The following is a 27,345-nucleotide window of genomic DNA, read 5'->3' on the forward strand; positions in this document are numbered from 1 at the left end:
GGAGGACTTGTCCTGTCCTGCATAACACAGACTTTGGTATGACTGACACTATGCCTATTTTCCCCTGTAAAGGCACGGCCAGGGAATAGATCACTTGGTGCCAGGCTTCTTTATAGGCTTCTACTGATTGTTATTGGACCCAGAAAATAGAAACTTAGGGGGAGATTTATCAAACTGGTGTAAAGTAGAATTGACTCAGTTGCCCCTAGCAACCAATCAGATTCCACTTTTCATTCCTCACAGATACTTTGAAAAATTAAAAGTGGAATCTGATCGGTTGTTAGGGGCAACTAAGACAATTCTACTTTACACCAGTTTGATAAATCTCCCCCATTGTTTATTATAGGACCATTGTAACAGACAGCGATTGCCCAAAGAGAGGAACGCATTTAAGAAACTAGCAGTCACCTTTGTGTAGCTGTATGTCAGTAGTTGTGTAAATAAAATGAAGTTTTTTATTGAGCATCAAGCCAATTATATGATATATAAGATCCAAACATGAATTTGGTTATTTATTAGAAAATGATACTGTGGTTTTTGTTGGTAAAGGTATAAAGAACCTTTTACACGGGCCGATTGCTAGAAATTGCTAGAAATGTTCCCGTGGCTGATAATCGTCCCTTGCTTATCAGCGCTTGTTTACGTCCTTGCACAACCCTACAGTATATTGAGTCGAGTAAAAGGACCCTAAGTTATAAGAGTTCACACTACGTTTTTGCAATCCATTTTTTTTCCACCCGTTTCTTTTGCAAAAAACGGATGAAGAACTGATGAAAAAAATGAATGCAATTGTGTGCATCTGTTTTGATCCGTTTTTCCATTGACTTCCATTCTAAAAAAAATGGATCAAACACAAAAATGAGGTTGACTACACACAATGAGGTTGACTACACACACAATTGCACACAATTGCATCCATTTTTTTTCAGTTTTTCATCATTTTTTTGCAAAAAACGGATGAAAAAAACGGATTGCAAAAACGTAGTGTGAACCCAGCCTAACATATGTAATAACATGCATATTTAGGTTCTGTGTTAAGTTATGTGAAATTAAAGGAATCATCAGCAGCTTAGACAAATCTAACCTGCTGATAGCCCCCTATAGCATCTGGGACACTGAGGAGGAATGTATGTCTCTTACCTTCCTCCTCGGTGCTGGTCCTGCACTGTTAGTCCCCATAATCTTCAGCCGGGAGCACTATTAGGTGCACTGCCCCGCCCCCACAGCATCATATGATCTGTCCGCTCCATTGATAATCTTTAGAAGGAGTGGGCCGGAAGATGCTGTGGAGGCGGGGCAGTGCTCCTAACAGTGCTCCCCGCCAAAGATTATGGCCACTAACAGTGCTGAGAAGGAAGATAAGAGACATACCTTCCAGCTAAGCGTCCCGGGCCCTACAGGGGGCTATCAGCAGGTTAGATTCATCTAACCTGCTGGTAGTTCCCCTTTAAAGAGGACCTTACAGATTTTTAGGTGTCTATTGTTCTCAGTAATTCCTTCCCTGTGCCGCTCCACTGCTTTACCTCTTAGAAATTACCTTGTCAATAGGGGGGTGGATACAGCATGTGATGGTCCATAACCATTTTGGTAGCAATAACTGTTATTAACCCACATTTTTATTGATAAATCATTTTGTCTATGACCATATTTACTTTTTGCACTTTACACTTTTCACATTATAAGAGTATTTTCCATGTTAGTCCATTGTGGCGATAGCACAATGCAAGAAGATTGTCAGAATCCCATTCGCATACTGCTGTTAAAGATCCATGCAGATTACAGATATTCTGGTAACTCAAGAAGATCATTTCCTATCTGTATCTCATATTGTCCATCACACATTTTGCAAGTTGTGATTATAAGGAGGTTCTCTACTTTGGAGAATCCCTACTTGTTAGAAGGTTACTATTCAGTAAGAAATACTCATTCCACCTATACGAATAACAATTATACTTATTACAGTATGATCATGTATCTTATCGCCTTTCTCATACCCTTCTGCTGCTTTCTCCTTAAGGGATTCCTGCTGTGGACAGTCCCTACCCTTATTAATAGTTTCCATTACAATTCACTTATCACAAAGTGCCCCCTGCTGGGATCTCCTGCAATCATCTGTACTAGAAGAGACCCCATACACAACAGGGAACAGTAAGCTAAACCAGCTGATTATGAGTCTCACAACTCTCGAACGAAGGAGAGAGAAGGATCAGGCATTGAATTTCAACTGCCTGATCCTGTTGTTCTCTTGAACATAAGCCGCTACCAGTCAGTCCAGCAGTGATTTACTCCACTGCTCCATTTAGAACACTTGGCTTAGTCATATGTGTTCATGTGTATGGTTGAGAGATGTAGCTGTTAACTGGACAAACATTTGGCCAAAAGCTATTGAAGGTGCATGGACATGTTTGTCTTTAATTCCCCTACAGTGCCTCTACAGGAGAAACTGGGTATTACACAGTACTTATTGAAATGAATGGGAAGTCTGTGTAATGTAGAACAGGACAGATCCTCCAGAGAGATGCTTTTTAGTGTGACAAAGAGATGTGGATCATGAACAGAGGACGTCCCTATCTCTAAACTGTCTCTGGAAGAAAGTGGCCATGTTTTTCTAAGGCTGGATAACCCACTTAAAGGGGTAGTCTGGCAAAATTTTATTTCTTTCACATCAACCTGTTTCAGTAAGTTATATTGATTTGTAAACTACTTCTATTTAAAAAATCTCCAGTCTTCCAGTACTAATCAGCTGCTATATGTCCTGCAGGAAGTGGTGTATTCTCTCCAGTCTGACACAGTGCTCTTTGCTGCCATCTTTGTCCGTGTCAGAGCAGCAGCAAATCCCCATAGAAAACCTCTCCTGCTCTGGACAGTTCCTGACACGGACAAAGGTGGCAGCAGAGACCACTGTGCAACACTGGAATGAATACACCACTTCCTTCAGAACATACAGCAGTTGATAATTATGTGAAGACTTGAGATCTTTAAATAAAAGCAATTTTCAAATCAATATAACTTTTTGAAACTAGCTGATTTGAAAGCAATAAAATTTCACCAGAGTACCCCTTTAAGGTGCACAAAGAATGTTTAATATCTTCAAATCTAATGCATTCATGCATCAAGGTGTAAATACATCGCTTGGCCATTGGGGCTAGTTGCACACCATGTCTGGTTTTGCATACAGCCAGTCTTGTTGAGCTTATACCACAGACATAGGCCATGAGTGCCATTAAAGGGGTTGTCCAGCAAAAATCTTTTCCTTTCAAATCAACTGGTGTGAGAAAGTTATACAGATTTGTAATTTACTTCTAAAACATCTCAAGTCTTCCCATACTTATTAGCTGCTATATGTCATGCAGGAAATGTTGTTTTATTTTCAGTCTGACACAGTGCTCTCTGCTGACATCTCTGGCCGAGACAGGAACTGTCCAGAGCAGGAGAGTTTTTCTATGGGGATTCATAGAAAACTGAGACAAAGTTCCTGTCTCGGCCAGAGATGTCAGCAGAGAGCACTGTGTCAGACTGTAGTAGCTAATAAGTATGGGAAGACTTGAGATTTTTTAGTAGAAGTATATTACAAATCTATATAACTTTCTGGTATAAGTTGATATGAAAGAAAAAGATTTTCGCTGGACAACCCCTTTAAGAAGAACAATGTACAGCCATGTACTGCACTGTAAACAATTACTCGAATGGTAAAATATTTCTCATACATCTTCCCAATGATTTGATTCATGCCTATCCATCATATTCTATCACTTCTGTACCATAGGCGGCATGATATATGTTATAATGATCAGAGAGCATTATATCAATGGGCGGCTTAAGTCAAAGATTTGAAAGTGAAGCTGATGGATAGGTTGTAAGCTACATGAGGACACTCAGCCTTGTCTTGAAGCACTTGGGGAGGGACGGTGGTCCTTGCAGAGGGACCCTGATGTTGGCAGTATTTAATGAGAACCTTTGCAATGACAGATTCATTATTTGTGTTGTGTTCCTCAGTCACAACTGATTAGTTACACTTAGTGCTGCAAAGATTTAATGATTTTATTGTTTCTCTCCAATTTCTTTTGATGAACACCCAGGCTCTTTTCATTGCCAGTGCAATTAAGTGTAATCCAGCTCCTGTATGATCCGGACCGGGAGGTGACACATTGTGCATTATTGTATAGCAGATAAATCACACTTAAGAGGCTGGTATTAGTAATAAATGAAAGAGCAGACACTGTCATTAACAGTGCACTGCATTAGGGCACTTAACATTGGGATGTAGATTACTACAATCATATGCTTGAGATAATAAATTCAATTAGTTTTAGGTCAGCTGTAAAGGATTGGGCATTGGGGACCATGTACAAGCAATGAAGGCAATGCAAATTTCAATTAACCTGTTATTTGCTGCTGCCTGTGATATGGGTTTAGCAAAACTGGCAAAATACATGGGCTCAAAAGATGTAAATTGACAGTGTTGAGACACTCTTGATTTCCCCTTACAGTTGTTTGTAGATTTGGAGACATTGTATATTTTGTGTTCGGTGGCAATGAAGTGGTATCTATCTATTTTGATTATTATATAAACTAATATGTAATGAAAACTATATGTAATTTAACACATGTATAACTTTAAGCTATTTTTCTGTCTGTTTATATGGTGTGTTTCACATTCTGGATGGTGTTAGCACTAGATCTATCTATCTATCTATCTATCTATCTATCTCCTATCTATCTCTTTTCTATCTCCTATCTATCTATTATCTATCTCCTATCCATCTATCTATCTATCTATCTATCTATCTCCTATCTATCTATCTATCTATCTATCTATCTATCTATCTATCTATCTCCTATCTATCTATCTCCTATCTATCTATCTATCTATCTATCTATCTATCTATCTATCTATCTATCTCATCTATCTATTTATCTCCTATCTATCTATCTATCTATCTATCTATCTATCTATCTATCTATCTATCTATCTATTATCTATCTCCTATCTATCTATCTGTCTGTCTGTCTGTCTGTCTGTCTATCTATCTCTCCTATCTATCTATCTATCTATCTATCTATCTATCTATCTATCTATCTTCTATCTATCTATCTATCTATCTATCTATCTATCTATCTATCTATCTATCATGTATTTATCAACCTGTGCTTTTATATAGATCTCAAACCCCGACAATATGGAGATACATTTATCATAATCATTGTAAGAACATTTTTGTTATACATAAAAAGACAAATAGAAGAAGTGCACAGAGTCTCTGCTCTGTTCCCAACATTTCCATACAAGTGAAGTTGCCAATTTTTAATACAAAACTTTATCTTCATACATAGGATTTTCTTTGCTGTTTTATATGTTTTTTTTTCTAGTGAAGAATGTCTCAATTATGATGGAGCCATCGACTGTGATACATCCGGCTATTGTTTTTGATGTTTTAATGGATTTTTTTTTTTTGCAATTCTTAGTAACTGAGATATCCCAAAACATGCCAAGGGCATTTTTTGTAAGCTAAATATTCATATGGATATCTATCTGTCTATCTATCTATCTATCTGTCTGTCTGTCTGTCTGTCTATCTCTCCTATCTATCTATCTATCTATCTATCTATCTATCTATCTATCTATCTCCTATCTATCTATCTATCTATCTATCTATCTCCTATCTATCTATCTATCTATCTATCTATCTATCTATCTATCTATCGCCTATCTGTCTATCTATCTATCTGTCTATCTATCTATCTATCTATCTATCTATCTCCTATCTATTTATTTATCAATTTCTCTATCTATACTGTTTCTATCTAGCGCATACATGATTATGACCTATTCCTATGTATCATTGATCAATCTAATATAATACTATATACTTACTACCCATTTCTCCAGTTAATATCTACAGTAAATACAATTTTATCCATTTATGAGTTATACATTTGAATTAATATTTTTTCACTATATGTGTATGTTTTAATAACTGATTGATTTATAACTCTATATAATTATGATAAATCTTTATTTCACCAACTTATTTGTATTATATTTATTTGTTTAACAACTATATATTCAATCTATCTATCTATATCTCTATCTATCAACTATCTATCTATCTATCTATCTATCTCCTATCTATCTATCTATCTATCTATCTATCTATCTATCTATCTATCTATCTCCTATGTATCTATCTATCTATCTATCTATCTATCTATCTCCTATCTATCTATCTATCTATCTATCTATCTATCTATCTATCTATCTCCTATCTATCTATCTATCTATCTATCTATCTATCTATCTATCTATCTCCTATCTATCTATCTATCTATCTATCTATCTATCTATCTATCTATCCATTTATCTTAAATCTGTACATTTCCTATTGTCTCTTTATCCATTCAGTATTTTCAACTACTTTAGTATTTTACATTCTATGAATTTTTACTGTTGGTGCTTTTTTTGTTATGATCAGGATACATTTATTTTATCCGTTTTAGGAAGATCTCATCAAACAGTACAACAAGCGTATGTTTCATCTCTTGTCTAAATTTCAGTTTATACGAAAAAAAAGTCCACCAAACACTTTCTGAAATGAACAATATCTTGGTTGCAGAACTTCTTCTCCGCTGATGTTTCCAGTTTCTATATTTTTTTAGCCTTTTAGAAGAAATACATTCACCTCATCCACATGGTTATGATTAACCTTAGTACATAGATTTCTCTTCATACATAGAAATGTCTGTGATATTTTTTATTAACCAAATGATTTGAGAATATCTGTATTGTGCTGCATCATCCACAGTGATAAGCTGCGTTTAACCAGTTCCTGTGCTCTTCTTCAGTAGTTGTGAGAAGTTCTCAGTATATATGTATCAGTACGTCCTACATTTCTTACAGTTCAAATTTTCTCATGATATTTTATGTCCTTGTAGTTAAATTGTCCACAGCCGTCTGCTCTGATGAATCCGGCCGTTGCTTCGAGGGACTTTTTCTGGTGTTTTGATTGCTTTTTGTACTTCTTAATCTATGACACAAACCTATATTATAATGAATAGTTGTCGTGGTTGAATTGACTTAAATGTGGGTTAAAGTAGAAAACGTAAGAGCAAATATCTATAAACAAATATATATCCCATTACAGTACTTTCATGTAATAGTGATGGCGACCTTAACTGCACTAGAAATGAGCTTCTACTACAGGGAACTGATGATGATGATCATTACCATGGGATTCTTGCTGAGTAGCATCTTTCTATATAGTCAGCCCCTTATGTGCCAAGCCATATATGCCAACTGAGTGGAGATAGGTGCTCAGTAGTGCAGACTGTACCATGCAGAAAAGAATAGGGCTGATTTATAGAGACTCACACACACTCCCTTCTCTGTGTGTTACTGTACATATGCATATAGCAGAATATACCCCACCCAGAGAACAGCACACAGGAGCCTCCAGGTCTGCTCTGCCCATACTGTTTGGACAAGCAAGGTAAGAGCTCCTTTCTCTCTGCTCTATTACATGGCATGGGATGGCAAGTGGGTGTGCTCTGGTCCTCCAGTACCCCAATCCCCCACTCCCTTCTGTCCATAGGGACGATAGCCTGTGCACATTGGTGTATGGGGACCCTCATGTTGTTACTGCCAGGTCCTGCTAGTTGGCCATAAAGTCTCAGCGCTGTATTATTTCCTCCCTGAGAGCCTATTATTGGAGTGTTTAGTAGAATTCTGCTAATTTATTACATGAAGCTAAATAAGCTGGTAATGAAATTAATCTCTAACACTGGAATATAGAGGATTCATCCTTTTATTATTTTGCCGGGGGTTCAGGAAAAACCAACTTCCATGCTCTTAGAACAAATAGATATATCTAGAGCTTTTGTGTTGTTGCACAGAAGAGGTGAAAGAAAGGAGGTTTAACCCTGGTGCTGCCTCAGTGGGATCCCTGGGAGGATGCAGGGAGCACTGGATACAAAAGCATTTAGATCGCTTTGGAGCAGTTAATCCTGGGCAGGCTGGGCACCTTTTGTTTCCAAGTCCTCTGTGGGGTTTTTTTCAGCTTGTCCTCTGCGCCTGATTGACTGCCCAATGGGTGCTAATTATCCAAATGTCGCTGCTGTCCTTTGACTGACTTGCCATGTATTGTGGGACAACTGTCATGCATTCTGTCATTGCAGATCATATTACAATATCATCATATGAAAATGGTCCCCCCCCCCTTAGAAAAGAGGCTTGTGTGATCCAGCAGATGCTGGGAGGATTGCAGCCTCTCCTATACATATAGGCAGGGGTTGACATTCAGAGGTGTAGATTTCTGCATTTGCATCATAATAATATAGAATATGGCAGTATAATTCATAAAGCTGCTGGCAGAAGGATGTGCAGTCATTGTATAGTGCCGATCTATTCACAGTAATTAAACACATACCTGTCTCATTAATGCCAGCACAATACAAACACGCCAGATTTGGGAGGAGAAGGGGAGGGAGGGGGGTCTCATAGTAACACAGTACACCTGAGCCTTTATGGATATGGAGTTTATGGACCTCTGGATGGTCTTTTCAATCAATCTTTTTCTCTGTTGAATAATACATGACAACTAATACAATATTACAATACCTAATTTATAGGATAAAAACAACAACAATAGAATAAAACCTATAACTTATTTATTCTACACTGAACTATTATCGAATCACACAAGCCCTGTCTGCGTTCTGTAATGGTCATTGATACAAATCCCCTTTGTGGCATAGGTATATCGATGACGTGACTCATATTATTTAGTGAGTCAGGGAATGTAAAGGAGTGTTGTAATGTTCTTTGCTGGTGTCAATTATTTACAAAAAAAACTATAGGGGTGATAGATTTTAAGTTGCTATGTTCTATCTATCTATTATGTTTTGTCATATATCTCTATTTGTTTAAGTCCTGTTCAACAGGATGTAACGTTCCCTAACTATATACAGAGTGGGGCAATCTCTGAGTAGCTTGGGTTGACCTTTCCCTTAGTGTGCCTGACCCTGCAGTTAATTCATCTGAAATAGTCGTCTATCTTTCTATCAACCAATCACCTCCTATCTGTCTATCTATCTATCTATCTATCTATCTATCTATCTATCTGTCTATCATCTATCTATCTATTATCTATCTATCTATCTATCTATCTATCTATCTATCTATCTATCTTTGTCCCATATCTATCTATCTATCTATCTATCTATCTATCTATCTATCTATCACCTCCTATCTGTTTATCTATCTATCTATCTATCTATCTATCTATCTATCTGTCTGTCTATCTATCTGTCTATCATCTATCTATCTATTATCTATCTATCTATCTATCTATCTATCTATCTATATTTCTGTCCCCTATCTATCTATCTATCTATCTATCTGTCCCCTATCTATCTATCTATCTATCTCATAACTAATTAACAGATAAAGATATATTGATATGCTATGATAAAGTGAAATAAAACATTATGTACGTAATACATATGAAATAACGTAATAAAAGGTTACATATGAAGCCAGCTAATGATAGATAGATGTAGCATTTACACAGCAGACTAGTTTCCCCCTTGCAGTAGCTGATGACTTGAGTGATGGTCAGACAGGAGGAGTAGCGGGATCTGTGTATTTATAGCAGTAGTTTATACGCCGCCTATCACACATCATACACTATAACAGAACCTATTATTCTAATACTAATAATGATAATACTATACAGCGCATGCAGACTGTTGTGAGATGGATGGAATGTGAGCGCATTAAGCAGCTATTTCCATTGTCAGTGTGATTTGCTACCCCCTGATCCTTCTATAGAGGTTTCCTTGCTGCTGTGTGCAGGATATTTTGTGGGACACCTAAGATGGAAGGGGGGTGGGGGATAGGAATGAAATGTGTTAAGTGGGGCTTTAGCAATTAACCCCCCATTTCCCTGGCTACTTGTAGCTCTTGCTTTGGTTGCACAGTAATTGGATACTGTTGTAATAAAGAATGCGGATGTTTTAAGGTTTTCAGCAACACTTCTCTTACAAGAAAATCAACTGTAGACAGATTTCCAGCAGCAGGACCCCCTCCCCCCTAAATACAGCTATAAAACCCAAACTGCTCTCCATCAATTGTGAGAGAGCTCCATGCCAGGGAATGTTCTGTGAGACTCTGATGGGGAGAGATAATATCTGTTTAATGGGTTTACTTTATTTTTTTTTTGCTTGTTTAAGCTTATTATTAGTTTTCCCAGTATACAGTTGGTGTATGCTATGACCCATAACACACTGTTTAGATAGTTTGAGGTACACCCTACTACTACTTAAAACCCACCAATCTCCTCTTATTCAATATCTATTAGCATTCACTTTTCGCAGGGAAACCGAGATATTGGGCTTAATTTTTTTTTTAACTCTGTAATTAGCTTGTTTTATGCACTTAAGGTAGAAAGTATAAAACCTAATGGGATATCTCAAGTAAAGTTATCTGCTTTGGTATCCTGGCATGTGGTGCAACTAGAAAAATTCCGGAGAATAGAAATTCCAAAAAATTGTTTTAAATAGAATGCCATTTAAATATTTCTCACTATCAAACTCTATTCTATCACCTATTATATCTAAACCTATCCTATCTACCACGTGGAGCTGACACTATCAGTGCACTAATTTATTCACACTTACTTCAATAACCTGCTGAGATAATGTATGTCCTATTTAAATTAATACAATACATTGTGATGTCACTATGTGTGGTGTTAAACAGCAAAGTCAACTTCAACAGGCTTAAATCTGTATTCTATCTATTATCTATATCCTTTGTGGCATAGGTATATTGATGACGTAACTCATATTTAGTGAGTCAGGGAGTGTTGTAATGTTCTTTGCTGGTCAATTATTAAAAAAAAAACTATAGTGGTGATAGATTTTAAGTTGTTATAGTCTATCTTCTATCTATCTATCTATCTATCTATCTATCTATCTATCATCTATCTCCTCTATCTCCTATCTATCTATCTCCTATCTATCTTTCTATCTATCTCCTATCTATCTATCTCCTATCTATCTATCTATCTATCTATCTATCTATCTATCTATCTATCTTTCTATCTTCTATCTATCTATCTATCTATCTATCTATCTCCTATCTATCTATCTATCTATCTATCTTCTATCATCTATCTATCTATCTATCTATCTATCTATCTATCTATCTATCTATCTATCTCCTATCTATCTCGTTATCTCTTTTCTACTGACCAAGTTCTTTGCTGGGCCAAATTACACAGTACACATAGTCACCTACATAGATCCCACCACTGGTAGACTGGTAAGAAAAAAAAAATTCAGCGGAGGACCCTTCCTCAGTAAATGTACTTAATATCATTCTGCTATATTATCTGTGTCTATTTATGGCCCTGCAGAGTCTTTGGGTGCAATATGAATGAGGGCTTCTTTCTATGGAAGTGTACAGGTATCCTCCAGGGACAGACGAGAACTGTAGATCTGATCTTGCTGTCAAAAAGCAAAGTGCCTCATGTGTTAGCAGCACATCAGTGCCTGGAAAGTGAAGAACACATCCAGAGAGCATAAACAATGCAGTTATCATGAACACAAAGCATGAGGTCCTTACCCCACATCCCATCATCAGCTCTATATACATCATTGTCTCCCCTCCTGGATGCAGAGAGGAAGAGTGATCTGCTGCTTGTTACACCAGTGCAGGCAATGAATGGATTAGGCCCCATTTCCATGTGAGTAAAATGATTAATTACCCAGTGTCACTGACTGATCTATGAAGACATAACACCACAGCAGACAATGTGCAGGCTGCCTCCAGCTACAACCATGTTTTAATTCCTGCTTTATTGTATGCTCTGCTATATATTAAGTCTTAATGACCGTATGAGACTTGGGAAACATATGACAGATCAATCACATCCTCCTCCTCACTTCTTCCCACTGATTCCTCTCTTTAACCCCTTCCTTACCTGTGCCATCCCAGGTCCAGCCAACCCCAGCAGAGATGATCCTATTAACGTGACACATACAGGGTTTAGCTGGTGATATGGATTGTACACCAGGCTCCCAGCCTTGTGTCTTGTGCTTGGTCCCTTTGTTGGGCTTTAGTCACACCAGCTAGTCTGGGAGCTGGTATAGGCTCTGGGCTCCTAGTAGCTGGCAGATGGTATACTATAGTTGATTACTACACACAGGCGTTGGCTGGGGAGTCTCAGCATTTGTGGTTTGTTCACCTGTCATCTTATTGCAGAATAAGAGGTTGTGGGACCAAGCGCTCGGACTGGGAGATGCTGTTCTTCAGCAATCTTAATGTAACCCTAGAAACAAGGACATGTATTTATACAGGGCTGGAGAATAACCAATCAGTCTATAGATAAGAAAAGAGGACTATGTATAGAATAAGTCAACAGAACCAATTGCATGAAATTCCTGTTTATTATTAGATACAGTCTTGTATCTCTGTCCCATACCATTGCACATGTTTACACTATTTCTTCAAGTGTTGTAATATTACATATAATATATTAAAATAGTGCCCATCCCCCCCTTCTTACTGTCGGTTTTATATCGTTTGGTAGATATTTACAACTTTTGAGTGTATTCCATATCTAAAGTCTTTGCCCCAATAATTCCATTGAAAAAAAAAAAAAATTCTACCTGGACAAAAAGAGGTTAAACATTTATTTCCTTTTGAGCAAAAAATCATAAAGACGCCAGAACAAATAGTCTTTGCTGCTCTGGTACAGGAGACTCCTCTGCATTGGGTTGGTCTGAGCAGATCCCACAGGCGCCAGATTAGGCAGCTACTTACAAATTCTGAAAGGTCCTTGTGTTTATAAGGAAATCTCCACAGGATAATACGCTAGCGCTCGTTCACCCACTATTCACATACACACATGCTCACACATACATAAATGCATAGGGTGGACTTGTGTTGCTGGGAGAGAAGGGGTTAACTTTAGGCTAGAGTAGACGCATACAAGCAAGGAGCTAATTAAAGGGTTAAAGTGGAAAATACTTTAAGCTTTTTTTTTATGGAAGGAGGTTATCTTTAATATGTGGCTATTTGTTAAAAACGTTAAATTTCTATTGGTTTACATTGTAATGGAAATAATAGAATTACATATAAATGAAGAAAAAGAAAGCAGTTATAAATCAATATTTTATCTATTTCAAATCCATTTAGTCTAATCTATCCAATCTATTATCTATCTATCTATCTTCTACTGTATCTATCTATGTGTCTATCTATCTATCTCATATCTATCATCATCTATCTATCTCATATCTATCTATCTATCTCCTATCTATCTATCTATCTATCTATCTATCTATCTATCTATCTATCTATCTATCTTCTACTGTATCTATCTATGTATCTATCTATCTATCTCATATCTATCATCATCTATCTATCTCATATCTATCTATCTCATAGCTATCTAATCTATCTATCTATCTATCTATCTATCTATCTATCTCCTATCTATCTATCTCATAGCTATCTAATCTATCTATCTATCTCCTATCTATCTATCTATCTATCTCCTATCTATCTATTATCTATCTATCTATCTATCTATCTATCTATCTATCTATCTATCTATCTCCTATCTATCTATCTATCTATCTATCTATCTCCTATCTATCTATCTATCTATCTCCTATCTATCTATCTATCTATCTATCTATCTATCTATCTATCTATCTATCTATCTATTATCTATCTATGTATCTATCATCTATCTATTATCTATCTATCTATCTATCTCATATCTATCATCTATCTATCTATCTATCTATCTATCTATCTATCTATCTATCTATCTATTATCTCTCTCCTATCTATCATCTATCTCCTATCTATCTATCTCATATCTATCTATCTATCTATCTATCTATCTATCTATCTATCTAATCTATCTATGTATCTATCTATTATCTATCTATCTATGTATCTATCTATCATCTATCTATTATCTATCTCCTATCTCTCTCCTATCTATCTATCTATCTATCTATCTATCTATCAATCCATCATAATTTATATTCTATATTCCAATTGTATATCTATCTGTCTATATATTATCATATGTAATAATATAATTTATATGTTGTCTCATGTATTATCTAATAATAATAATAATAATAATAATAATATCATCCTAATAATAATAATAATAATAATGAATACGATCTATCTATCTATCTATCTATCTATCTATCTATCTATCTATCTATCTATCTATCTATTATCTATCTATGTATCTCTCATCTATCTATTATCTATCTATCTATCTATCTATCTATCTATCTATCTATCTCATATCTATCTATCTATCTATCTATCTATCTATCTATCTATCTATCTATCTATCTATCTCATCCCTCTATCTACACCCATGTGAGTAGTGGAGAAAAGCTGTATTTCATGGCCACTTCTGCCTGTGTCAGTGGATTGTAAGCATCTATGTAGTATCATTGGATCTATTTCATGAATAACTAAATATTTTATACCCCGGCTGGATGGGAGGATATATAGACAGTATACACCCTTTGCTATGTCTCTGATGGATTTGGAGACTGAACTGCCAAATTTGTTACACTAAATGTTTGGCTTTCTAATCAACAACTCTTTTTCTAATTGATCTCCGTTAACCCTCCCGCTGCCAGAGAGCTGCCGACAGTTACACACGTTCTGCACGGAGCCTCTGGTGTCGAAGGAGTTAACCTTTCCTCTCATCCCCTCCTTCCGTTCTTTCTTTTTTTTTTTCCTGGATTTTTAAATTCCATCCACATTTCCAAAATGCTTTTGTATTAGAAGAGAGACCTCATGTATTCTCATTGATAGTGAATGTGAAAGACATTGATACTTCACGAGACATGACAAGGGGGTACTTTTTAAGCCTTATTCAATGGATTATAGTATTATAAGTATATAATAGCCATTATCACTTGATTTTATATAAATGGCCTCTATTAAAGTGCTTGTTATCCGATTTACTGCATTAAACGATATATTATGTAATAATATCAATGATAATTATAGGTTTAGTAGAATCTTATTAAAAGAAATTCTATGATAGATGTATAATAAGAATATTTTGAGCATGAACTAGTGCACCTTGTATAAATGTCCTTGTATCGCTTGCAATTAGAAAGTAGATGATATAAGAGAGCGGAAAGAAGATGCAGTGTCCATGCCCACTCAAACATTATGGTACAATGTAGCATATTATAAGGGAGAGCAGAACAGACCCTCCGCTGCATGCAAACTGCTGTGCCCCCCACCCCATACACACAGTGCTATCTATAATAAGCAGCCAGTGGCAGGCAGCAGCCAATGGGAAGAGCCCGGTGATGACATCACAGGCCCTGTAGAAAAGGTGCAGAGCTCAGTGCACACAGGACTGCAGAACAGAAATAAAGAAGAGAGCTTCTCACTTTAAGGGATTACACCAAGTCCATGCAGAAGACCCTCCTCCCCCATTACTCATACTCAGCCCTGCCTGCAGGAAGATCCACAGGACCCACACACCATTCTCAAGTTGATTTTGGGGAATTTAGTTGTGATCAATAAATAAGAAATCTCTTTCTCCGATGCACAAACTTCTGCTCCTTTTTGGAGGACCGAATCAAAGATGTTGCAGATGATAACTGGATCCTGTCCCTTCTGCACTGTGAAAGGCCTAGATGTCTAACTGCATCTTTTTCATCTGATCTTTATAGTATTTAAAGCTTTAGGACACTTGTGCTTGCGACCGTACCGAGACGTCCTGCAACTCCAGGGGCCACCTGAGGATCACCACCACCAGCAGCAGCAATGTCCTCAAGGTTAGCCTTCTAGTTATCGGGATCATCACATGACTTTCTTGAGGAAGGACGCCTTCTTAGGACATTGACTTTTAACACCTGTGGGTTTTTTTGTTTCCTCGGCAAAAAACAAACAAAACAAAAAAAAAGTCCCAGGAACCAGTCTGCTCCTCAGGGGGGACAGTCAATGCATGGCTTAGGACTCCAGTTTATGGAAGTAGGTTGCAACTACCACAGCATCTGTAAAGATTCCCACCACACGTGTTCTTTCCACGCTCCAGAGATGCTTTTCCACAGTCTATCAGGGGGGGAGATGCATGGGGTCATCGACGAGATGGACAGAAGATCCAAAACTGAAGCCTCAGCCATCAGCTCTGCCATAGACAGAGGGGAGACTGAGACGGTAGGCAGCGGCCGGGATTCCAGTCTGGGGACGGGGGAGGCCAGGGCTGCGAGCTACAATGACATGGAACCTAAGATAAACAAATAATAGTGATAACTACTGTTACTGCTAATAGTAATGCTACTAGTAATTATAATGGCGGAAGACGCAGCGGTAATTATAACAATGCTACAAATGAGGTAAAATAGGGAGGAGAGCAGTTATCTCTCTGTATTATTTACTTATATATCTATATAATACCACAATCAGATGACACTCTTATTGTTGTCCTACTGTATCATCTATTATATGTATATGGTAGAGTAGGTGCTGATATACTATGGAACTGAAATATAACAAGAACAAAATTGCCTGTGTAACTTGTATAATATACACATAGAAAAAAATATTGTTATTGATGAATTGTAAACTAAAATTAATATTAAAATTACAATATCTAAACAATAGGAAAAAAAAATCAGAGGTTATATTATAATGCAGATAAAAGACAACCAATATGTATGTTATCCAGTTGTTTCATCTATTGTTATAACTATTACTGGCGGCTACCTGTTCACTCAACAAATTTAGTATATATATATATATATATATATATATATATATATAATTTTTTAAAATATAAATAAAATTTATTTTTTAGACTTTTTTAGATTTACAAATTAAAGTAAAAAAAAATATATAAGGATAGTATTACAAAAAAAAAATCTCTTGCTCTGTTAAATACCTAAATAGGTCATTTTCTGTAATTTCTTTATTTTGCCCATCAGTGCCTGATATGTATACAGCTTATATTTCCAGGGATATGACCTTCCAGGAAATTGCTTATAATATTGTTTAATAGTGAGTCCAGTCCAGGGATCTCTTTTTCCTGCCATTAGACGGTGTCTCCACTATGAAGTGAGTGACTCCTTTTCTGTGTCATCTTTGTGCACAGTGGATGAATATAGAAGAATAAAAATAGACAGGCAATGTAATTTAATAGCAAAGAAAATGATTAAAAATAATAATAATAATAATATTCTCTTTATGTAAACTTTTAATAAATTAGGCATTTCATTATTACCACCCAAAATTTTAATTTGTTAAAAAATTTACATCTGGGTTTGGATTGTGTATACTTTGTCCTAATGGGCACAATAATGTGAATATATATATATATATATATATATATATATATATATTTATTCATTCAGTCTATCATTATCTCTGCTATAGACAGAGGGGAGATAGTAGGCAGTGGCCGAGATTCAAGTCCGGGTAGGGAGGGGCCAGGGCTGCAGGCTACAATTATATCAATTCAGAGATAAACAAATAATAGTGATAACCGTTTTTGCTACTGCTACTAAAACGTCTAGTAAAAGTCATAATAGAAGATTTTACTAATAATACAAACAATGTAAAACAGGAGGAAGAACAGCAATTTCAGTGTGTAATTTACTTACATTTCTATATAATACCAGAATCAGTTGAGAATATTAGCATTGTTAAAATATATTGCACCCAAATATCTAATATATAATCTAATATGTCTGTGTCTGTAAGAAAACAGCAAATAATAGATATATGCCATATAACTGAATTAACAAAAACCTTAAAATGTAAAAAAAAAGGTATATATTTCTAATAATAAAAGGAACTATACATATATAGGGATTAGTTCTGAATTAAATTTAGAAGAGATTAGAATGTAAAGATTTTATTTTTGTAAAATATAAAGCAAAGCAAAGCAAACAAAGCCAAAAACATATTCTATGTGATCTGTAGGTGTAGGTATTAAATGATCAGTCATATAATGTACTTAAAAAAGAAAACATCATTTTAAACATCTGGTAGAAAAAAAAAATTAACATAAAAATGAATATAAAATACATAGAAAACTCCATCTATCTATCTATCTATCTATCTATCTATCTATATCTATAATTTTAAGGATGAGAAATTATGTGTAATATAATTCACAGAGAATTATTAAATAAATTGTCAACACTTAAAAAAAAAAACAATAGTATTAAAAAAAAAATTGGTCTTTATTTTGCTTTGATGTATAGAGTTTGTATTGCCAGTGATAAGACTTTCCAGGAAAATGCTTATAAAATTATTAATATTGAATCCTGTCCAGTGATCGGTATTTCCTGCGATCGGTCTGTGTCTCCAGTGTAAAACCAGTGACTGTTTTCAGTGTTATCTGCACGTGCAGAGTGGATGGATATGGATTCATAAATGTAAATGAAAAGCAAGACAAAATGGCCCAGTTATTTTATAGCATTTTTTTCCATAGTGATTTTCCATATTTATCTATAATATAAGCAAGAGATATATATATATTTTTTTACCAAAACATCATGGCAGACTCTGCATAATTTGTCAATAAAAGGCAATACTAGGACACAATGCTATATATATATATATATATATATATATATATATATATATATATATATATTGAGGCCAAAGGCCCCAAAAAAGCTTTAACTAAATAAAAATAAAAAAATTGAATCCAAATAATTTCAACCCTTTCAGCATTGCCCTCTGTTGTTCCCTATTATTCATTACTAGAAGGAGTTTTGCTTTTCTTTTTATTACTACACTGTGTAGTTCCTTGTTTATTGTATTGAGGTTTATATAAGGGGAACATACATCAGAAATTAATTTATGATTATGATTGTAGGCTATTAGGGGGCTAATGTAAAGGATTGGGGTGTATGCTGATATTAGTATTTTTTTTTTTTTTTTTTACTTTTCTCTTCGATTGTAAGTTTTTGATAATGATATCCCATGATTTTGATTGTAAGCTCTTGGAGGAAGTTGATACAGCATTGTGTGTATGATGGGACAATTGTGTGCTGATAATAATGTCTTTATATTTACCCCCCTAGACGATGCCCTCCATTAGCAGTGACAGGGCTGCTTTGTGTGCCGGCTGTGGAGGGAAGATCTCGGACAGGTATTACCTCCTGGCAGTGGACAAGCAGTGGCACATGCGTTGCTTGAAGTGTTGTGAATGTAAATTAAACCTGGAGTCTGAGCTCACTTGCTTCAGCAAAGATGGCAGCATCTACTGCAAAGAGGACTATTACAGGTATGAGTGGCCTACAAGGGGTTAATAGGAATGATCAGTCGTATTGTGCTCTCTCTCTTTCTCTTTCTCTCTCTTCATAGTAATAATTGAAATGGTATTGGCATTAATAATGTTAATGATATAAATTACATAAATGTTCCCATTCCACACATAGCAGGCCGCAGCTATTTCATGTAGATTTTATTAATACCAACCTTCACTCTTACAATATTAAAAACAACAACTGTTCAACTTATGAAACCCAAAGCCACACCAGGTTGTGATTATATCACTTTCTCTTACAATAATACTACCACCACGACCATAAACCACAAAAATAACAAAGTCCTACAATAAACCAGAATCCTCTGATTTCTTATAAATCTCTTCTATTCTATACAATGACATATCCTGGGAGTGGAAGAGGGGGAAAAAAATGATAACCTGCTTTTCAATGTAGGAATCTTGACAAAAATCTCCTTGTAGCTCAGCCCCCATTGGAAGCATATGGAGGGGATACAGTTGTACCTTAGTATTTTGAGCAAATGACATGGATGTGGCATTGTTGGCATTAGGTATGGTAATTAAAATTCTGCATGTCGCTGAGTGTTATGATTAACACGTCACATGCAGTGGTGAGGGTAGGTGCTCCTTAAAGGAACACACACAATGTATATTGTTTACATTGGCTTTGTACTGGGAGTAGGAAGATAAGTCTGGAAGATAATCAATACTTTATGTTACTCTTGTCCAGCTTCATAAACATTAACGTAGATGTGTGAATGACATTGGTAGCTCTTTCGAAAAAAACACGTTGTCCATAGTGATCCCTTTAAGCCCAGAGAAAGTTCTTCTGTACTGATTTAATTGGCTATAATCGTGCCTCTTACTCTGTATTTGCAGGAGGTTCTCAGTCCAGAGATGTGCCAGATGTCACTTGGGGATCTCGGCCTCCGAGATGGTCATGAGAGCCAGGGACTTAGTCTACCACCTCAACTGCTTTACCTGCAACACTTGCAACAAAATGTTGACCACTGGGGACCATTTTGGGATGAAGGACAATCTGGTCTACTGCAGGCTCCACTTTGAGACTTTAATCCAGGGAGAGTATCAAGTCCATTTCAATCACTCGGATGTGACATCAGGGAAGGGATCAGGACTGGGGTCTGGGGCTACCTCCTTGGGGCTGCCTTATTACAATGGTGTGGGGACTGTGCAGAAGGGCAGGCCTAGGAAGAGGAAGAGCCCAGGGCCTGGTGCCGACCTGGCAGCCTACAATGCAGGTAAGCAGCAGCAGTATTCTCATTTATTCCTAATGTTGTGTTTTCCTCTTGATTACACAAAACAGCTTCCATTTATTAAATCTCAACTGATAATAATAGCCTGGCTGGGGATAATTATTTGCATCGAGTGCTGTCAAGCTGGTAATTGCAGGCGCCAGCATCTTAGCATTTCTTCACTTCAGGTAGGAAGGCAGTGAATGGCAATAAGGTAGAGGAAGATGAGGAGCTGGTCTGATCAGGGAAGACTAGCTGCACTGCCTTAATGGATCAGAACTACAACTGGACTGGAAACCAGTAAGGGCTCCTTTGTGTCTCTGAGATATAAGGCTATAGGGGGTGTGCGTGCACTGTGCTAAGTAGGGGTTAAAAAAAGCTACAAATGTAATATAAAACACTAAAAAGTGTATAGTCAATGATCTCTATTAACCCTATCAGTGCTGATAGGGGCGTGCATTGTGAATGCTCGGGGATTAAGCAGGTGTTGCAGGTGCCAGGCCTGAGTGGAGTGCTGGGTAATCAGATGTGAGTGGCAGTGCAGCTCCTGCATCAGGTTCCAGTCTGCACAGAAGCGCTCAATAAATAACAGAAATAGGCTGTGATTGCGGCTTTCCTGACTGTATTTGTGTTAATAATTACACCCAGTAACACAATTCTGGTCCCTGCTTTATACATCACCTCATAAAGAGCAGACCAATTTCCCCTCTAAAATCATACCCAGCAGCCTATGAGTCACGTATGATTATTAATTGTATGTTATTGTATATGTGAACAGCTCATTATTATATATATATATATATATATATATATATATATATATATATATATATATATGTGCCTTCATTGTGGGTCAAATGAAATGTCTTCTATGAAAAGTTCATTAGGGAGAAGAAGAAGAAGGAGTGGATATATAAAATTCTAGTTTATAAAATATAACATAATACCTTGCTGTTGGCATTGGAAATATTAAGCTGGGGTCTTTTATAACTGATCTTATTACGATGAATTTAACCGTTTGCTATTGTTAATAAGGTGACATCTGGTTCTTTATAAGCACACGAGTAACAGAACTTCTTTGCGTTTTTTTTTTTTTTTTTTGCAAGGTTTTGTTTTGAATGGGATCAAGTGGGAAATGGAGATAAGGATGATCTGGTCTGATATGACAAGGATTTGGTGATTTGTGGTTTGATGACTGAATAGTCATCTGGATTTGTTAGTTCTTTAGGAGAGTTCTGTGTAAATATGTGCAAGTACTCAACTAGACACATAACTTTTGTGGACAGGAAAGTTGTGGGGTGACCATTGTACTGGTTGGGCCTAATGCGTTCCAAATGAGAACAGTATTTCTATCTTGGCACACTGGTTAGAATGAGATATTGTGTAAATTTATATATATATATATATATATATATATATATATATATATATATATTAGTGTTATACATAACGAGAGATAGTTGAATGAATTAAAGAATACAAATGATGTAGAGAGGCTAAAATATAATAAAATATATAGTGCATAAAATATATATAGATAGAAACATAAAATAGTGATAGTATATAGTTTCATTTACAGAGTGATGAGATGGATAGATGTTAGAAACATAAGAGAGAGCTAATATATAAACATTAAAAAATAAAATACAGATATCTAATACTTAGGCTTTGTTTTTATCTAAATAGATGGATATCATGGAGCTATATATTATACACTGGGAGCAATATTGTAAGTGTACATGTAGTATGTATAATACAGATATATGTAATATTTATATATAGAGAGATCAGTAATAACCCAGCCTCATCTCCCTGCATACAGATGTAATCACTTAGTCCATACTGTCACCTCTCAGGCAGAAATCTGCTTCTGTCAAAGACTTTTTTTCCCCCAGATAAGTATTTATGGTCCAGTTGGCACCAAAGGGGTTAACGTTTAACCATTTAGCGAACACAGCGCTATCTGTATTAATCCTGTTTAGTCCCTGTGTTCTTTGTTAAGGGGGTAAAGAGCTGCCATTGTGCCCCAATAACTGTGCAGGGTCCAGGAGATTTAGCTGGGGCAATTTGGATGTGGATGGATCTTGACAAGCAGAAAATAGCTCAGAAGGGAACTAGGACTTCAAAAAGCCTCTATCCCTCTCCCTCTATGTGATCGGAATTCTCCCTCCGCTTCTAGTATAGGAGGCTAATGGCTTTTTTTTTTTTTTTTTTTGAGGTCAGTAAATCAAGGCCTGGGATAGTTCTCATACAGGAGCACCTGTAAAGTATAAAGTGGGATATACTACCTGTGACTGGTGCCAACACTTCCCACAGCCTGGGGATATTTTTATGCTTTCAGGTCATAGTCTCCCTGTAAAATGAAGGCACCCTAGTGTCCCTGTACAATGCTGGTGGTGTGGGTCCTGGCAAGTGTTCTGACCACAAAGTGTTAATGCCAGGCCTCATTTGTGTCATCACACTACAGATAGGTCATCTAGAGGAGACTATGAGTACAGCCTACCACTACTTATGGTACTAGTAGTAGCAATATACATAATATGGGCAATGGGGGTATAAAAAGTAATAAATAGTACAAGTATTAATAATTAAGTCATTAGTAATATAATAATTATAGTAATAAAATAAAAACACTAGTCATGATGCTATAATATTAAAAATAATAATAGTTATATAATATTAGTAAGTTTTAACAGTACTAAAAGCACCAGTAGTGGTATTATTATTATTAGTAGTAATAATAATAATAATAATTAATAATAATAATAAACATATTAGTGGTAATAATAGTTCTAATAATGTTGCGGATAGTAATAATAATAATAATAATAATAATAATAATAATAATAATAAAAGTATTAGTGGTAATAATAGTTCTAATAATGTTGCGGATAGTAATAATAATAATAAGAGTAGTAGTTATAGTAGTACTGGTAATAGTAGAAGTTAAAGTTATAGCATAAGTTATAGTATTTAAAGTAGTAGTAGTAATGAACTAGCACTACTCTTTCTGCATCTCCTCGCCCCAGCATTGTGCTAGTGTAATGCCCCATGTACTGTAGTGTTGACCACTGAGTTACAATCACCCTGTGTATGTTGTTTGTTTAATAGACTATTGACAAGCTGTTTACATAGCAATGGGACATAGAGAGCAGGGAGATTTCTCCCCTCCCCCCTGGAGAGTAGTCTCTTTGGGGTGAATGCTGAGGCTGAATCCCTACATGAAGACTTAATTCCCAGGGAAGAAAGAAACTATATGGATTGTATGGTGAAAGTTTATTGTGAGGGTGCTCTGCATTGTCCTGGGTTTAGCTTTCTCTGACTATTGTGAGTTTACGTTTTTTTTTCCTTTTACCCCCAAGACAATGGGGGGTTTAATGTAAGAGGAAATGAGCTCCTGAGTGCTGACTCCATGATGGGGCTGCCCCTCCAGAGGAAGATGGAAGCCACACTTTATCCTCATCGCTTCTATTTAGACTATTCTACCTATTGGTATCCTGATACATTCTTATGTATCATGAGCTAAAGGGTTAATGGTATCTATGCATTGTATTATAATAGAAGGAATAATATTACTAACATGTATTGTATACAGAATGTCTATCTATCTATCATTTATCTATCTATCTCCTATCTATCATCTATCTCCTCTATCTCTTATCTATCTATCATCTATCTCCTCTATCTCCTATCTATCTATATATCTATCTATCTCCTATCTATCTATCTATCTATCTCTTATCTATCTATCTATCTATCTATCTATCTCCTATCTATCTATCTATCTATCTATCTATCTATCTATCTCTTATCTATCTATCTATCTATCTATCTATCTCCTATCTCCTATCTATCTATCTATCTATCTATCTATCTATCTATCTATCTATCTATCTATCTATCTATCTATCTATCACCTATCTGTCTGTCTATCTATCTATCTATCTATCTCCTATCTATCTCCTATCTATCTATCTATCTATCTATCTATCTATCTATCTATCTATCTATCACCTATCTGTCTGTCTATCTATTATCTATCTATCTATTATCTATCTATCTATCTATCTATCTATCTATCTATCTATTATCTATCTATCTATCTATCTATCTATCTATCTATCTATCACCTATCTGTCTGTCTATCTATTATCTATCTATCTATCTATCTTTTTATCTATTTATCTACTATTATCTATCTATCTATCTATCTATCTATCTATCTATCTATCTATCTATTCCTCTCTCTGTCTACCTACCTATTTGTCTATATTATCCATGAATCCAAAGACCATATCTGGCTAGTATATAATAGTATATTACATCTATAATACAGCTAACTATAGATGTGTGTGCCTGCAAGAGTATAAACATTACACAGTTTTTCCAGCTTTTTTCCCCCCAATTCCCAGTGAAAATCGATAATTACACAACGATTATGTCGGTCAGAAATCTGATACTCTGTAATTATTTTATCACATGGGGCTTGTGACACCCAGGAAGGTAACGGAAATATAATCAACATAGTTAAATAAATGAGCGATGAGAGAAATCCTGGGAAATGACATAAAATACAACACAAACTCAACTGTACAACTGAGTTCACTATAATAGGAAATCCTTAATATAGATTATATTGACTATATATTATTAAATTAAATTAGTAATATAAGATATTTATAAAAATACTAAGTAAATCAATGAATGGAAATATTTAGCATATTGTAAACACATCAGTTCTTGCCATTGAAACCTACTAAAACCATAAAAGTGAACATAAAATAGCATAAATTATATTAAATAAAATGTATTTTCAATTTATTGTAAATCGATAAATAGGATTGAAAGGAGCAATTGAGCTTCTGTTATTTAAAAGCAGCCTGAAGTGACAATGCTTTAATGTTCTCTTGGTGATGCTGCCTGAGAATCACAGCTTACTAGCTCCTCCTAGAGGCGGTTTAGGGTATGGACAGTGCAAATAATTTCACTGGCTGGGTAAAAGAAGGGGGGGGGGGCACTCGATGGAGAAGATTTAAATTCTGGAACAAATTGTAAACAATTAATACACAAATGATTAATGTAAATTAACATATTCATATATTATTAATCATATTAATAGAAATATGATAAGACATTAAAAGTCTAATTTATTAGTAAAATAATTATTTTAATATTGGTTAATAATATATGAGTAACTTGTATTAATGATATGCTGCTGATGCACAAAGCACAGTGCACTGCACATAAACAGGGACATAAATGGGGCTATAACTACATGAGCACATTACAGCAAGCCTCTTAGTTAGAAAACAGCTGGTGGAAGGAAGTGAATCTCAATGTAGATCAAGTTTAAGCCATACTTTTTTGGTATGATTTTTTTAAAATTATTATTCTTATATGTAAATATATATATATAAATCTTATTAAACTTTTCAATTATTTGGAGTTTTCTATCTGGTTCTACTGTCAGAAAACTTTATTAGACTTTATTTACATTTGAATTTAAATTTTCTTTTATATATTTGTTTAGATCCTATAAAAATCATATCCAGACTGAACTGACACAAACTTATTTACTGTAAGCCATTGCCCCCTATAGAAATAAATGGATTCTGTCAAAGGCTCTGCCCAAATGAGTAACATTTTTTTATTTATTTATTGTTGCTTAAAGAAATTTGGAAGAATAAGCTGATCCTATTTATTTCAACAAAACTTAAACTGATGCCAACGTTTCTTTATCAAAAAAGTACCTATAAAATAAAGTAAATGTAAAAAAATTGGATAAATTATTCTTTTTATATATGCTTAGGCAAAACAAATGTAAAAATACTTGTGTCGCTCTGTCCTGCTTTTTTATAGATAGTTGCCAATATGTTTGTTAGATTTGCCTAAATCTAGAATTTTAGAACTGTATAGTTAATAAAACTGTACATTTTCTAAAATAATTTTATTAGTTAATAAAAAATAAAAACATTTTAAAAAGTATCTATCTATCTATCTATCTATCTATCTATTTGTGTAGACTCTGGTGCACTAACCACCTCATCTGTGTAGACATTGAGAGAGGAAGGAGTTAAGATAATGTATGGTGTGCACTGTTAAATAGAATTAACATTCTCTCCAGGGAATCCTATTATTGCCACAATTCCTTATTTTAGCTTGTGATTTAAATGGAATTCAATGAAACTTTTTTTTCTTTATCAAGGCTGATATGGGAATGCTAAATGACTGCAGGCTGGTCCAATATTCAGCAGCAGTCCTCTGAGCTTTGGTGACATTTGTCAGTCCCTGAATTATAACTCTTCTTTCTACAATTCTTAACAAAAATTCTATCAATATTTAGTAATGCCTAATGCAATGTTTTAATGCACCTCTATGTTCTGCAGCTTCTTATGCACTTATAGTTATGTTTTCTATTTTACCTAATAAATTTTTTTTTTTTAATTTTTTAAACTTCATTCACTATTTTACTCTTTTTGCATAGCATTCACTATTTTTTTTTAATCCTCATGGGGTCGAGCTGCCAGTAAGGTTATCCGACATCACCATGGGGTTTCCAGTGGTTAGCTTAGATACATTTCCCCCTGAACATGTTGTAGGTTTCAGCACAAGAATCTGAAAATAATAATTACACCTTCTAATGTGATAAATTCCACACTTATAACAAAAAAGTTAAATTTATTGTAAACCTATTTATCATAAAATATAATCAATTACAGATACAATAAAGAAGCAACGTATTAAGTATTTGAGCTCATGACTTAATAAAATGATTCAAACTA

General features: G+C 35.3%; 1 protein-coding gene across 4 annotated transcripts in view; it reads left to right on the top strand.

Moving 5' to 3' along the window:
• Positions 1-27,345, top strand: part of LHX2 (LIM homeobox 2) — a 91,484-nt gene that overhangs the window by 47,026 nt on the left and 17,113 nt on the right. For 3 of the 4 annotated variants that reach the window (XM_069943721.1, XM_069943723.1, XM_069943722.1), the window contains 2 exons: positions 19,105-19,307; positions 20,190-20,569. In XM_069943721.1, the coding sequence (XP_069799822.1) occupies positions 19,108-19,307; positions 20,190-20,569 (580 nt within the window). In that variant the 5' untranslated portion in view covers positions 19,105-19,107. Of the gene's footprint in view, positions 1-15,443; positions 16,229-19,104; positions 19,308-20,189; positions 20,570-27,345 lie in introns of those variants that run through there. The other variant, XM_069943720.1, reaches the window with a different exon arrangement.

This window comes from Dendropsophus ebraccatus, chromosome 10, assembly GCF_027789765.1.
Source record: "Dendropsophus ebraccatus isolate aDenEbr1 chromosome 10, aDenEbr1.pat, whole genome shotgun sequence".
Lineage (NCBI taxonomy): Eukaryota > Metazoa > Chordata > Amphibia > Anura > Hylidae > Dendropsophus > Dendropsophus ebraccatus.